At 37.3% G+C, this 15857-nt stretch overlaps 1 protein-coding gene across 6 annotated transcripts in view; it reads left to right on the top strand.

Moving 5' to 3' along the window:
* APLF (aprataxin and PNKP like factor) overlaps positions 1-15857 on the top strand; it is a 110160-nt gene that overhangs the window by 48702 nt on the left and 45601 nt on the right. For all 6 annotated transcript variants that reach the window (XR_016395420.1, XM_022597206.3, XM_022597208.3 and 3 more), the window contains exons 7-8: positions 8126-8481; positions 13331-13456. Coding sequence is in view for 5 of the 6 variants with exons in the window: in XM_022597206.3 (XP_022452914.2) it covers positions 8126-8481; positions 13331-13456 (482 nt within the window). In the remaining variant the exon portion in view is untranslated. The remainder of the gene's footprint in view (positions 1-8125; positions 8482-13330; positions 13457-15857) is intronic.

Genomic DNA, 15857 nt, shown 5'->3' with positions numbered 1-15857 from the left:
AGAGAAATTTGGAATTCAATTTTGGCAGTAACCAACTATCCTGAGAAAACGTTGCAGTTGGCGGTTAGTTTGGAGTTTGGGAAAACTTAGGGCATCATGAAGTGTATCTGGATCTACATGTAGCTTTTGTTCTGATATCAGATGCCCTAAATATCGAACCTGGGTTTGGGCAAACTGCAATTTTTCTTTGACAACCTTATGTCCCTTTCAGGCTAAAAACTTTGGCAAGTGAATACTGTCTTCCTGTGAGGATGATTGAGAAGTAGAGCAAAGAAGCAAATCATCCACATAGTAGAACCTCTAGGGAACTTTATATAATCCAGATCAGCCTTTGGGATTTGTGAGAAATAAGAAGGACCCTCAGCAAAACCCTGGGACATTACTGTCCAGGGGAATTGTTTTTCTTCCCAAGTGAGAGCAAAAAGGTATTGGCCAGCTTCATCAACTGGAATATTAAAGAATGGACTACATAAATCAGTAACAGTAAAGAATTTACTTCCAGTAAGAATGGATGTTAGTAATGTACGGGGATTAGGAACAACGGGGTGTCAAGGGATAACAATGTTGTTTACTGCTCAAAAATTCTGGATGAACCTCCACCCTCAGCCGTTAGGTTTTCTTACCAGGCTGGTGTAAGGGATAATGAGACCTTGAGCCTTGTAATGTTCTTTTATGGCTTTATGCCTTTAAGTCCTTCTTTTCTTATGGAGTATTAATTCTGGAAGTGGTTTTGAGGGCTCTATTTGAATCTTGATGGGAGGTGCGCTGTGAATTTTGCCAGTATCAATTGGAGTTTTTGCCCATAAGGAGGGTGGCAGCTGATTCACTAGGGACAAATGATCAGTGTTTCCAGAATTAGCTCTAGTGCCATCAGAGGCAAAACAAATAAAAGATGTCAAAGGATCACTTAATTCACCTGATTGGTTACTTTGATGACTATTGTGAAATTCTAGAATTATTTCCCCCTTTTGGGAGAAAGAAATTCCAGCATGATACTTCTTTAAGAAGTCTCAGCCTAATAAATGAATAGGGGCAGAGGAACTAAGGAGAAAAGGGTGTGCATCTCTCAAAGGGTCTAAACAAAAGGGAATAGGCTCAGGGAGAGGAAACTCTTGAGGCTGTTTAGAAGTCCCACTATTTGAGCTGTTTTAGGGACTGCTTTATAGTAGCAGGGTTGAGCATTGAGAGTATGGTTCCAGGGTCAGTTAAGACTAGAAGAGATTCATCCCCAATCTGGAGAAATGTTTCTCCAAGTCGATTGAGAGGGAGGATTGGGAAGAGCCCCTGTAGTTTATCAGAGTCCTGTCATTGAGAATTGGGCAGATGTTGGAAAGGCTGGTTAGAGGGCTGAAGGCCTGAGGTACATATACTTGTTAACAGTCTCTTTCCAATGTCCTGGCTCTTCACAATAATAGCAGAAACTAGGAGGGTTTTGGTTTTGTTTAGGAGTCTTTTAGTTGCTGGATTTGAAGATTAAGAATTTTAGTAGTCTTTTTTTTGGGGGGGGGCAGGGTTACCCACCTAGAGCTGGAGTGAGCTGGTTTGCCAGGTTAGCTAAATCTGGAGTGGACATCGTTTTCCATTCTATCCTGCTCCTTTTTACTAGAAAGGAAAAGAGCCAGTTCAGCCCAGTAATAAACATAAGAGTTAACAGTTACCCAGGTGGAATCCACATCTGAAAGAAGAGCAGAATTTTCTTTTAAAACAATCTGAAGTTGATTGTGATAGTCATAAACAGGATTATCAGATTTTTGTGTGCAAGCGTGAATTTTGTTCCAATCAACAGGCTTTGGAAAAGCCGTAGGAATTACCTGATGAAGTCGCCTCATGATTGCTTAAGTGTGATCATATAATAAGTTACTGGGCTGGTCTCCCACTTGTAATGCTAGAGACCTTTCAAGATTTTCCCAATTAGTAGTTTTTATCCAATGCTGGGCCTGGCCTTCACTGACAAATATATGAACTAGGTGATGTAAGTCAGAGAAACCAGGTTGTCAAGTTTGAATGACTGTATTAAATTCCTCAGCAAATCTATGAAGATCTTCTGTTACTTTGGGAAAACCTTTGACTATTGCTCACAGTTCAGCTTTAGTCCAGGGAATATAAGAAATTAAGGGTTTAGCCTCTGGCTCCTCAGAAGGCTTAATTTTAAAGCAACAGATTCTGGCAATTTCAAAGGAAGAGGGAGTAGGGAGAGTTTCAGACAAAAGGGGAAGTTTAGCAAGAAAATTAGTATGGGGGCACTGAGGGTACAGAGGAGGTATAGACAGTATAAAAGGAAGGAGGAAGTTTGTGCCAGAGGCAGAGAGTCTGGCCATAGGAGCTGAGGGAGAAAGACAAGATGGCACCTGAGGTGGAACCTGAGATGAAGAAGCTAAGGAAGAAGAGCCTGAAGCTTCAGAAGCTATTTTGTTTTTCTTTAATCATTTGCCTCAGTTAATCTTAAAATCTTATTTTGCAGAGAGGCAATTTTAGATTTCTGATAACGTTGGGAAGCCTCAAAATTTCAAATCAAAATAGTCATTCCATTCCATTCCAATAGTCATTCCAACAAAAAGTTTTTGAGCTATTGTAATCCAGCTTGGTTTTAAGAAAATTAATTTGGGGATTTCAAAAGTTTCTCATAATGGCCATTGATATTCTAAATTGCCTTTGGTCAGGTTGGTCCATTTAGTTGGAAATGCCCGTGAGGAAGGACTGTGGTTTTTAAACACAAAATCAGCTGAAGTACCTGTTGTGGGGGTGGGTTGCCCTCAAAATATTTAGATAACTGGGTCCCAGTTCTCAGAGGTTTTTCTCTATAATAAAAGAACAATTTTCAAACAGCTTAAACAGCTCAATTCAAACAGCTCGCAACTCAAACAGCTTGCAGGTCTAATACCAGACAGTTCTAAGGAAACAGTTTGGTCCTGGAGAAGCCAGGCTAGAGGCTTCTCAGCCAGCTTCAGTTAAAACAATCTGATCTCAAAGTCGGACCAAAGTGCCAAATGAGTACCCTCATGCAGAACAAGGCCTTAACCTGGAAGACAGAACCTTAAAATAGATTCCAGATAAAGCCTGGAGAGCTTCAAATGCAAAGAGGATATGAGCTTGGATCCTGGAGAAACATGGGTCTGCGAACTCCAGGGTCTGCGAGAAAAATCAGTGAGCACAGTGGACTCAATTGTGGGGACTGCACCTGTTTGCTCACCAGCCCTGGAGCTATTGGGGGTCTTCTCTGATCCCCATACAGGCCACCAAAATGTTGACCTAAAACAAATGGTTTTATTTGTGATCAGCAATTCGAGGTCTATAACTATGGCAAGCCATGTGCTGCAAGTTCTCGCTTTACAAGGGAAGGAGAACTCTTTTATAGAGAGGAAAAGGAGGTTGGCGGACTATAGTAAACTAAGAGTCCATGGCTTTTTATTGGCTGAATCATTGCCAGGAAAGAAGAGGAGTCTTCTTTCTGTTGGGCTTTGCTCTCATCACAGGGCATGAGAGCTCCATCTTCTGGTATCCTGACTCTATTTAATTGAGGTTTCTTTTTATTGATTTTTTACAATATCAATATAACTGCCCTTTTTTTTTCCAAGAAGAGAAATTTTTTTTCAGAGGAAAATCTGTAGTATACACGTTTTCCTATGTTTATACCAACCCATAAAGTTTGATAATCACAAGTGAACCTTTAAGAAAGGTCAGACCTTTTCTGCCAACTGTAAGGATTGCAATCAAGGTTATTCAGAAAGAAAACATTTTAAGTTATCAGGAATATCAAAAGATCTAGATGTTCAATAAAATCTTTGAAACATTACCAAAAATAGGTTGTTTATTCCTGAAAGCTGGTAGGGAGGTGATATTTTAAGAGTATCTTCATTTGTCTTGAGTACACTAAATTCTTGGCTTGGCTGACCAAAATAACAGGAGAGGTGAAGAGTGTAACTCTTACTTACATAGCTATCTCTTAAGTAAGACTGTATCCCCCAGAGCTACTTAGTGTTTGTTTACTGCATCAAAGAATCCTGTATCCTTTGCTCCTGATCGGCCATTTAGGTTGTACCATTTATAGCATGTCTCCGATCAGTCCCACAGAAACACCTTTTCATTCATTTAATCATTCATTCATTTAACAAGCGCTCACTAAGCAAATAGTAGTAATATGGTGGCATTAATAATGCTATTAACAACAACAACTGAAAAAACACCCACAGTCATTTATTGAGCCTTTTTATCGGCTCTCCCCAGTACTAAGATATACTTATTTCATTTAATTTTTAGAAAATCCTGTAAAGTTGGTTGATAATATCCCTGGTTTACAGACCAGGGGAGCCTGAAAGTTTAAATCAACTTGTTCAAGGTCAAAGGTTAGGAAATAGCAAAGCTGATATTCAAAATCTGATTCTTTTATTTCAAAGACCATTCTAATAATCATTACACTAAAGCAGTCTTTCTGTTATATGCAAGGCAGTATGCTAGAATATGGAATTAAATGAATAAAGATGAATAAGATATAGTTGATAAGAAGCAAATAGTCTTATGGGGGACATGATTCAAATCCTAAAATAAAGTGACAACACATTGATTTTTATGGGAGCCTTGAGGAGGACTACATAAGCCAGCTCTTCAGAGGAGAGATTGGAAGAGAATAAGATAAAAACGGGGGATAAGGGCATTGACAGTGTCATGAAATGAAGAGAATCTGACCCAAGGCACTGCAAAGGCACTGGATTAGAGAAATATTTAAGAAACAAACTGCAGCACTTGTTGCTTAGATCTGGGGAAAGTGAAGGAAAGAAGAAATGAAAGATAGACTTCCAAGGTTCTGGCTAGAATGAATAGATAAATTATGTTGGCCAAAACTATGGCCAGAATACCGAGGGAGGATTTCAATTTTGACATTTTGAGTTTGAGTTGCATAGAATATTGAGGAAGGAATGTCTAGCTAGTGGTTGAATATATGAGTTTGAAGCTCAAGAGTGAGGCTGGGGCTGGAGTTTAGGATTTTTTAGTCCTTAGCATGTGGGTGCTAATGGGATTGATGCAGGACTTTTAAGGCAATTTATTAGCACAGACATTCTTTCCAAGGGCAGCTTGGAAACAACAACAAATTACTTCATTGAACTTGTATCGGGGAAAGTTCTTTATCCTGTCCCTTGTAGTGTATTAAAACTTCAGATGGGGAATTCCCTGGCAGTCCAGTGGTTAAGAGTCTGTGCTTTCATTGCCATGGGCACTGGTTCAGTCCCTGGTTGGGGAGCTAAGATCCTACAGGCTGGATGGCGGGGCCAAAAAAAAAAAACTTCAGATGGTTGAGGGACGAGGAAGGGCTTATTGGGCAAGTTAACAGGCTACTTTAATAGCCTTAATATGGTACATTTTAGCCACCTTCAAGCACCAGGGCCACCTTCCATTAGCTCCATGCTCCCCGATTCCTGAGGTCTCTAGCATGTATTTTTACAAGTGTAGATCTGCCTCTTCTGTCATGAATCTCTAGCCTGCCACACTTCATTCTTCACATTTTCATCTCATCTAGGACATAAGCCATGTGGGTGCCATAAAATGTGGAGCTCTGCCTTCCCCTACTTCTTCCAAGTACAGAGAACCCTCCATCTTTCCTCTTCTCTCATTTGCCAGTTCAGTGACTTGCTCTGGCTCATGAGTTTTATAATTGGCACAGTACGAATTTATGTCTCAGCAAACTTACAAAATACTGCATGTAATAGATTTTTGAGACCGTTTATGAATAATTGAAACCACGAATGTTAAATGCCAGGGGCCTACTGAATATCAGTATTTCATGGAGTTCCATAAAGAACATTATGAATTCCAGTTTTTATGCCTCTTAAAATATTTGAGAACCCCTGATCCATAGTATTGATATCTGTGACTTTATTACTCCTTTCTCTTTTGGAATAAATTAACATGTTCAACATATTCCTTGTGAAGATATTAAAAAAACAAATCCTTCTTTACATTTCATGGAAGTAGAGGGAGTTGAAATATGATGCTTTACACTTCATATCTTTTATTTCATTTCTTTGGTTTGCTTTTCATTTTTTAAGTGGTAATATAGTAGATGCTTATTGTCAAAAATTAGACTATTCAGACGCATGTGAAGTAAAATGAAAATCTTGATTTGCCTCATCCTTCAGTCTTATTGCCTACTGGTATTTCGGTTTGCATCCTTCTAAATCTTTTCATGTGGATTTACACAAGTAAGTACTCACATAGGTATATAGGGAATTTTTTTTTACAAGCTAGATGGAATCATAGTATATATATATTGTTTAATTTAAAAAATCCTTAGATATATATATATAGATCTACTTCATTCTTCTCAACCTCTGCACAGTGTTTCATGGTAAGAAATGTATTCTACTTTATTTAACCATTTCCCTAGTTGTGTTTTATTTTTTCCCCTATACTAAATGTGACAGGACGTTGAATGGGATATTTTTCCCTATTGTCAACAAAACTGTTGCCGAGGCCCAACACTGAGGACAGAAGTACTGTTAAGTATCTCATGTTTGAAAGGAGCACCCCAGCAGTGAGAGCTAGACTTTCCCTGTGGGGCTTATTGAAAGGGGTGAGAAGTATTCACTGTTCCACCCTCAGGCTTTATACAAAGAGAACTGAGAGACAAGGAGGTTTTAAGATCTGGGAGAGGGCTGTGTTCGGGGGAAGAAGTTATTTTCTCCCCTTCTAAAATCAAGAGAAGAGATGTGCTCTAAGAGAATTTATTGTGGCATTTCGAGATGCCAACAGGAAGAAGAGACTGACATTTTATTGGACCTGCTTAGCCAGTGGATTTGCTGACTTACCCCATTACTGTCTGAACAGAAAAAAAGAAAATTGGTGAGAGTTGACCCAGTGTGGGGACTGCCAAGTGGGGAGGTGGATCAGAATTGCTCTGTTACCGCACCCACCCCCAGGTCCAGATCCTGGCATGTGTTAGTTGGTCCTATAGCAGAGGGAGATGAGATTGGGGTGTACTTGAGCAGCTTCGGAGGAAATAGTGTATATGTTAGCGGGATGTGGCATGAATGCCACTACCTGAGGGCCAGCTCCAAGAGGTAGTCACATGATTGGTTATCTATTACCTACTATACGAGAGCCATGATTAGATCTAGGTTCTTTTTGCAAGGTCTTTAGTCAGTTTGGATAACATTTTAAAGTTGGCATACTGTGCTAGAAAAGAAAAAACTATCAAAACACCTAAGTAATTAGTCTAAAAAAAAGTCATGCTGATACCTTCTCAAGAAATTTGAGCTGTTGGATATCACATAACATTAAAACCAGCTTTTCCCAGAAGACAGCCAGCATACATGAGTTCTTAGTTATACATGGGAGTGAACCTTCACGTGTATCTAGTACGTGGTCATCACGTCCTTACCAGGAGGACTGGGGTTTATCTGAGCAATGTTTTCACTCCACAGGAAGTATAAGTAATTAATAGGTCATTTTTAATAGGATAAGACTAGGCTTACTCATTATACTTACTGGTGGTAAGTACACATTAAAAAAGGTTCTGTAGTGCTAATGAGAATATTTACTTGATTCAAGATGCCTTTAATTGGTTAAACTGAAACTGTTATTCCTACCACTTCAAAGGAATCATTTATTTTCTAAGTTGCTCATAACTTAATGCAAATTTTTCTGTGAAGGAGGAGCAATTTCATCATGCAGCTGTAGGAAAAAAAATCATGATTATATTTAGAGGGTAGAAATAAAGTATTACAGTAACTTATAAGAAATTATAAGAACAGGGCATAGAAGTGTGACACATTCTTGAACAGGAAATTTAAGAGCCTAGTAGGTTTTTTGGGAAAGATCATATTCAAACGAAAGCAGCTGTTGGGTTCTCTTATGTTTCGTTTGTATTTTTCTGGTTATTTGTCACTGAATGTTTGACACGATTGTAAAGGTTTGATACAGCTATAAGTTCCTTTTCTGATAACGGTAGACCATTTCAAAGTTATTAAATTAGAGACAGAGATAATGGTATTTTTAATAACTTTAAAATGTGAATCTTAAAGTTTTAAAATATACATATTGCATGAATCTTGTAGTTTCACGCTTTTATGCTTAAATTTACATATTTCTTTTGAAACATGCTTTATTATTTACTTTCTGATTTGTGTTATAGGAAATGTCACAGTCATTTTCTGCAATCACGTTAGATAACACAGAAGTAAATAACATGAAGACTAATGCACAGAGAAATGAAATCCCAGTAGAGGAACTTGATAAGGTTCCTGAACATAAAATCACCACTAAGGGAACACCAGATAAAGACAGCAAGGCGAGGAGTTGTTCTGAGAGTTGTTTGAGTGCCCAAGGCAAGTCCTTCCATGACGAGCCTGAAAGATCTCATCCTGAGTCTGGCTCTGATCCCTCCAATCCTGAAACTTTGCATGCAAAGGCAGCTGATTCAGTTCCACAGGGTTCTGAAGAAAACAAGGTCAAGAGGACATCCTGCATGTATGGGGCAAACTGCTACAGGTATGAAGTGAAATTACAGCTAGCATATAATTCCATTATTTCAACAGCATAATAGCTATGTAGATACATGCTATAGTGTGTTAAAAGCCTAATAAAACCCATTGGCCTAAAGGTTAGGAGCTTTATCATGTTTCTCCTGGTTTGCACTTTCTCAGTATGCATTCTAGCAAATCCTGCTAGAGGCTTTTAAAATATTGTGGGGGATTAAATGTTTCATTGTAGATATGCTGATTAATACAGGGATCTGAACTGGGGAATCCAGACTTGAAAACAGAATCACTCAGATCAAAATACCTGCTCATGTAATGTCTTATTTAGCTGTTGGAAAGATGCCTTCATAAGTAGTTGCTGTATACAGTATAACTCTCAAGAGGATTCTAAGTTGTGCTTAAGCATCTTATATTTGTGCATTTTCCTTTATATTTTTCTAATGGTGCTTCTGAGTCACCGTGATGCCTTCTGAAACAACTAAATATATATTTTATGGATTGATTGGTTACTCCTATACTTACTTCATTTGATAACACTGTACCATATTTTCTAATTTCATGCTTTGTGAATTAGTTTTAGGCTATAGTTTCTCTCTGTTTATTCTAACATGTTTATAATTACCTAGCCCTATTTCAGAAGTATTTCTTTGCCATTCCAACTTATCAAACCAAGTATCTTATCAGTACATTCTAGTAGTTTGTCTTCTATTCGATAGCATATTTATATCACATATTCTGTTAATTTCTCATTCATTGTATCTCTCTTTAAAATGCAGTGCCATTATAACACCTGAATAATTATATTTTTCAATTTCAACCATTATAATTTATGCGTTTATTCACAATTTTGTCTATTTGCGATGGCCTTAGTCCTGCATATGGAACATAATTTATAAACTTGTGAAATGGAAGTATATAAACCTTCTATTATTTTGGATTTTTGAAAAATCCTGTTTGGTATCTGTATCAGTTCACTAGAGCTGCTATAACAAAATGCCACAGATTGGGTGGTTTAAACAGCAGAAATTTATTATCTCACAGTTCTGGAGGCTGAAAGCCTATGATCAAGGTGTTGGCAGGTTGGGTTTCTCCTGCAGGCTCTCTCCTTGGCTTGCAGACAGTGCCTTCTCATGGCGCCCTCACATGGCCTTTTCTCTGTACATGCACATCTTTGGAGTCTCTTCCTCATCTTATAAGGACATCAGTCATTTTGGATTAAAGCCCTACCCTCATGACCTTATTTAATCTGAATTATCTCTTTAAAGGCTCTGTCTCCAAATATAGTCACATTAGGGGTTAGGGCTTGAACATATAAATTTGGGGGTAGGGAACACAATTCAGTCCATAACGGTGTTTGGCTGGTACTTGTCTTTGTTAAATGTGATTGAATCTTTTATCAAGATCATAATGAATTCATACATATTTGATGATGATACACGTTAGTTTTAACCAGTCATAGCTTATGAATAGTTTTTTTTTACTTCTTCACTAATTTTGATATACATAATTAATACCTGAGAAATATTTGCCACTGAAATCTTGAAAACGAAATGTTTATATTTGTAACAAAGGGGGAAAAATAACCTATATTGAGTTCTTGTTATATACGTGCATCTTAACAATTAGTTAAATGTATCTTTTCTCCAGCCTCAATGCTACTGCTTTAGCTCATGCAGTGATCTCTCTGGGACAAGTGAATAATCTCCTAAGTCTCCAAACTTTCCGTCAGGTTCATATTCCTTCCTCATTGTTGCCTGAATGATCTGGCTAAGAAAATAAAAACAAAGGTAAAAAAGAAGAGAGAGAAAAAAATCTGACAATATTACTCTCCTTTACAGAATCCTTCAGTGGCTAAAGGCCAGATTTCTTAGCATAGTCTAGAAGACCCTGAACTCCCAGTAATTCTTTGGATGCACCATGCTGTCATGCTGTTGTTAGGTCCTTTGGATGTGTTGTTCCCTTTTCCTGTCTCCTGTCCTGCTTAAAGACACATTCAGTTCCTTTCTTAGCCCTTTTCTAACAGATGTTCATTCTTCCCTAAATTGCTCATCTTCTATTCTACACAACATTTCCTCGTACACTTTCTAATATTTGATATTAGATCTGATATTTACTATCTAATCATTGATTTCTAATTATTTATTTACATGTTCCGTCTTAATAGAAAATTATTGCTCAGGGGTAGTCTTATTCACTCCCTTGATGTTATGGTATTAACTCCCAAGTCTGTATCTCCAACACAGATTTCTGTACTAAATTTTAGATCCAGATAATCACCACTTAAATCACAGGCACTTCAAATTCAACCTGTCTAAAGCAGTCACATCTTATTTCAATCCTTTGTGAAACAAAAAAACAACAAAATAGCATTTAACTTTATAGAAACTGTTGCTTCCAAAAAATTCTTTTTGAAAATTTTGTTCTTTTGGGGCCATATAGTTTTTCTTTTTAATAGCATATGATTCTATTAGTAAACTGCTTTTAAAAATTGGATAGAAATTGAAATGTCTCTTACTAACTTGTAAGAAATTTATACCTTAATTAAAACTTGTAGATTTTATCTCCATAAGGTCATATAAATTATGAGTTAATAGTCTATAAAATAAGCGTTTTATCTCTAGTAAAGGTGATGTGTCTTATTGAGGACCAAAGCTCCCACTGAAAACAACTAGCAAAGCGGAACACTCATGCTTGAGAACATTAGAGGCAGTCAGGACCTTGAGGCTTCTTTTTTTCTTGTGACATTTGCCAATTTTTTAGTGTTTCAGACTGAGGGCTAAGAGGACAGGCAGAGTTTGGGGCAGTCTCATGGAACTTAGGCAACTTTTACATTTCTTGCCTTTGCATTTGGCAAGAAATCTTTGACAAATCCAATGTCATGAAGCTTTCCCCCTGTTTTCTTCTAGAAGTTTTATATTTTAGGTCTTACTTTTATGTCTTGGATACATTTTGAGTTAATTTTGTATATGGTGTAAGGGAAGGGTCCAACTTCATTCTTTTGCATGTGAATATCCTCTTTTTCCAGCACCATTTGTTGAAAAGAGTATTCTTTCCTTTTGGAATGGTCTTGGCAACTTTGTTGAAAAATCATTTGACCATATAAGCAAGAGTTTATCTTGGGCTGTCTGTTCTCTTCCATGTGTCTATATTATATGCCTGTCTTTATGTTAGTACAACACTGTTTTGATAACTGTAGTTTTGTAATAAGTTTTGAAATCAGGAAGTGTGAAACCTTCAACTTTTTCAGGATTGTTTTGTTCATTTGAGGTTCCTTGAGATTTCACATGAATTTTAGGATGGATTTTTCTATTTCTGCAAAAAAATGTCATTGGGATTTTAATAGGGATTGCTTTAAATCTGTAGATTGCCTTGGGTAGTATTTACATATTAACAATATTAAGTCTTCCATTCCATGAACATGGGATGTCTTTCCATTTATTTGTGTCTTCTTTAATAGAAATTAAACCTGTGTATGTCTTTCAACTCCTTAAGTTTATTTCCTAACTATTTTATTTTTAAATGTTATTGTAAATTGAATTGTTTTCTTAATTTCCTTTCGGGATTGTTCATTGCAAGTATATAGGAACACAACTGGTTTTTGGGTGTTGATTTTTGTATCCTCCAACTTTGCTGAATTAGTTTATTACTTCTAACAGTACGCCAAAAGTAGAATGTTCACAGCAGTATTATTTATAAAAACCAATAGCTAGAATGAATCCAAAAGTCTATTAATAGTAGAATGGACAAATAAATTATAGCACTTTCATACAGTGGAATGTTACACAGTAATAAAAGTATACTACTGTTACATGCAGTAATGTGGAGTAATCATACAAACATAAAAAGTCATTCTCAAAGAAGTACATACTACATATTTCCATTTTAATTCAAATACAGGAAAAACTAATATGTTGTTTGTAACATTGCTTCTGAAAGTATGTTCCAGAGGCCCTTGCAGGTCCTGGTCCCCAAGATGCTTTTAGGAAACCTGTTGGGCCAAAACCATTTTCATAATAATACTTTGTGTGTGTGTGCCTTTTTCACTCTGATTCTCTCACTCACAAGTGTACAGTATTCCCAGAGGCTACATGATTTGTGTTAATGATTGCATGCAGAAGCAGATAGGAGGAGAATTCGGATGCCCTCTTTTAAGCCAGACATTAAAGAAATTTCCAAAGTATAAAACAATGTCTCCACGAATTTGTTTGGAAAATAGGTATTTACATTAAGATGTGCTATTTATCATAATATGTAAAGGGTTTATTACTATTATAAAGTAAACTTATTTTAAAAATTTCTCATTTTTAGTTTCTAATAGGTTAAATAACCCACATAAATAAAAGTTCTCTGGAGTTTTAATAGTTTTTTTCCTGAGACTGAAAAGTTTGAGAAACACTGTTGCAGATGACAGGATAGTGGTTAGCTTTGGGTAGTAAAATGGGTTTAATGATTCGAAGGGGACATGCAGGGCTTCTAGAATGTTGGTAATATTGTTTTTTATCTTAGCAGAGGGAGTGTAGATGTGTTCACTTTATTAAAAGCCTTTAAAAGCTCTGTATGCTTATACTATTTATATTATCCTGTATATTCTGTTGTATATAGCCTATATAAAGTACTGTTTTCACATTGTCCGTTGACATTCATGGTCTTCCCCATGTCACCAGAAATTTAATTTGCTACCATGAGAGTTCCACACTGACTAAATGTCATGTAGCATGTTGGTTCACGTTCTAGAATAATCAAATGTGTATTGTTTGGTTTCCTGCTATATCCTATTAATTATTTTTTTCGAGTTTATCTAGAAGTCTACTATATCCTATTAATTCTTTTTTCTGACAGTATGTTTATCACTCTCATAGGAAGAATCCTGTCCATTTTCAACACTTCAGTCACCCTGGTGATAGTGATTATGGAGGTGTACACATCACGTGTCAAGGTGAGGCTGATGACCGGCCCGAATGTCCCTATGGAGCATCTTGTTATAGGTACGTAAACCTGAAGTGTTTGGTTATACTCCTTTTCTGCTTAATCTCTGTTACTTATTCAGGAGAAACTGCAGGCAAGCTTCTCATCTCAAGCCTTTTAACGTTTAGTTTTTAAACTTCCATAGATAATAGGTTTTCATTTTGTTAATAGGTAGGATTGTAATGTTTCTTTTAGATAATTCTAAATTGTTGAAGTTATTAACATTATAAATGCCTAAAATTTTTCCTCATTTCTAACTTTCTAAAGTGTAAATCAGATAATTTAAAAGCTGTCAGTGCTACCCCATTATACCTTCTATCCAGACTCCTTAGTTTGACATAAATCAATTCAGGATGTTATCTCTGCCTCCCTCAACGCCTACCAGGCCACCATTCTTGCCAGCACATGAAACTCAATCCTAAAAGGAAACAGTACCTCCCCTCTCTCCTTCCATAGCATCTTGTACTTGTCTGTATCATGCACAGTAGAATTTATCTCATGAGATTGTGTTTAGTTCTTTCCTGGATTGGCTTCTCCTCCAGACAGTAAGTTCCTTGACAGTAAGGACTTTTTTTTTTAAGCATCTTTATTTCTTTTTTAATTTATTTCCTTTTTATTTATTTATTTTCTTTATTTTTTGGGCTGCATTGGGTTTCAGTTGCAGCATTGGGGTATTTGTTGAGGCGTACGGGATCTTTTGTTGCGGTGTGGGCTCTTCATTGTGGCGCGCGGGCTTCTCTAGTTGTAGAGTACGGGTTTTCTCTCTCTAGTTGTGGCGCTCAGGCTCCAGGGTGTGTGGGCTCTGTAGTTGTGGCACGCAGGGTACAGAGCGCATGGGCTCTGTAGTTTGCAGTACGTGGGCTCTCACTGAGGAGCGCAAGCTCAGTAGTTATGGCATGTGGGCTTAGTTGCCCCGCGGCATGTAGGATCTTAGTTCCCTGACCAGGGATTGAACCCTGCATTGGAAGGCAGATTCTTTACCACTGGACCACCAGGGAAGGCCCTCCAGTAAGGACTTTTTTATCTGCAACTTTGTTGAATGAATGAATGAACTTGAAATAAATCAAACTACCAAAGAAAGAAGTAGGATTCCATTCTTAGAGAGCTTTAATTCTAGACAACTGTCTTCTTAGATAATTTTGGAATACAGGTTACTGAACCTACTGCTGTTTTTGAAATTGTTGCTCTTTCTATGATTTGGTTTTCAATAAGAAGGCAGGGTATATGCCCAGTAGTGGGATTGCTGGGTCATATGGTAGCTCTATTTTTAGTTTTTTAAGGAACCTCCATACTCCATACTGTTCTCCATAGTGGCTGAATTTACATTCCCACCAACAGTGCAGAAGGGTTCCCTTTTCCCCACACCCTCTCCAGCACTTATTGTTTGTAGATGTTTTGGTGACGGCTATTCTGACTGGTGCGAGGTGATAGATACCTCATTGTAGTTTTGCTTTGCATTTCTCTAATAATTAGTGATGTTGAACATCTTTTCATGTGCCTCTTGGCCATCTGTATGTCTTCTTTGCTGAAATGCCTATTTAGATCTTCTGCCCATTTTTTGATTGGGTAGTTTTTTTTTTGATATTGAGCTCCATTGTATATTCTTGCCTCCTTTATCAAAGATAAGGTGACCATATGTCACCTTATTCAGGTTCCACGTAAGTTAAGCGAAAAAATCCTCGACCATATTTCCGCGTGCAATTCTCTACTTAAACGTAACAAAAACTTTTCTTTTTTAAAACAAATTGTGACGGGCAATGGAAAGTGTACACTGTACACTTTTTTTTTTTGTACAGTGGATACTGTACGATAATGTGGGACGGAAGAGATCGTGGGTCAAGTGAAATGAACCACCACCAACCACACCAAAGGCTGGTCTTCATCCAAAGAAGGTGATGTTGTGTATATGGTGAGAGTCCTCTATTATGAGCACCTTCCGGAAAACCAAATGATTAATTCAAACAAGTACTGCTCCCAATTAGACCAACTGAAAACAGCACTCGACAAAAAGCATCCGGAATTAGTCAACAGAAAACACATAATCTTCCTTCAGGATAATACATGACTGCACGTTTCTTTGATGACCAGGCAAGAACTGTTAGAGCTTGGCTGGGAAGTTCTGATTCATCTGCCATATTCACCAGACATTGCACCTTCAGATTTCCATTTATTTCGGTCTTTACAAAATTCTCTTAATGGAAAAAATTTCAGTTCCCTGGAAGACTGTAAAAGGCACCTGGAACAGTTCTTTGCTCAAAAAGATAAAAGGTTTTGAGAAGGTAGAATTATGAAGTTGCCTGGAAAATGGCAGATGGTAGTGGAACAAAACGGTGAATATGTTGTTCGGTAAGGTTCTTGGTGAAAATGAAAAATCCGTCTTTTAGTTTTACTTTAAACACCGAAGGAGCTTTTTGGCCAACC

This window comes from Delphinapterus leucas, chromosome 13, assembly GCF_059928025.1.
Source record: "Delphinapterus leucas isolate spDelLeu-1000000601 "Yukka" chromosome 13, BTC_Dleu_Yukka2, whole genome shotgun sequence".
NCBI lineage: Eukaryota > Metazoa > Chordata > Mammalia > Artiodactyla > Monodontidae > Delphinapterus > Delphinapterus leucas.
Note: the sequence above shows the minus strand (reverse complement) of the source record. Positions and strands in the feature narration are given on the sequence as shown.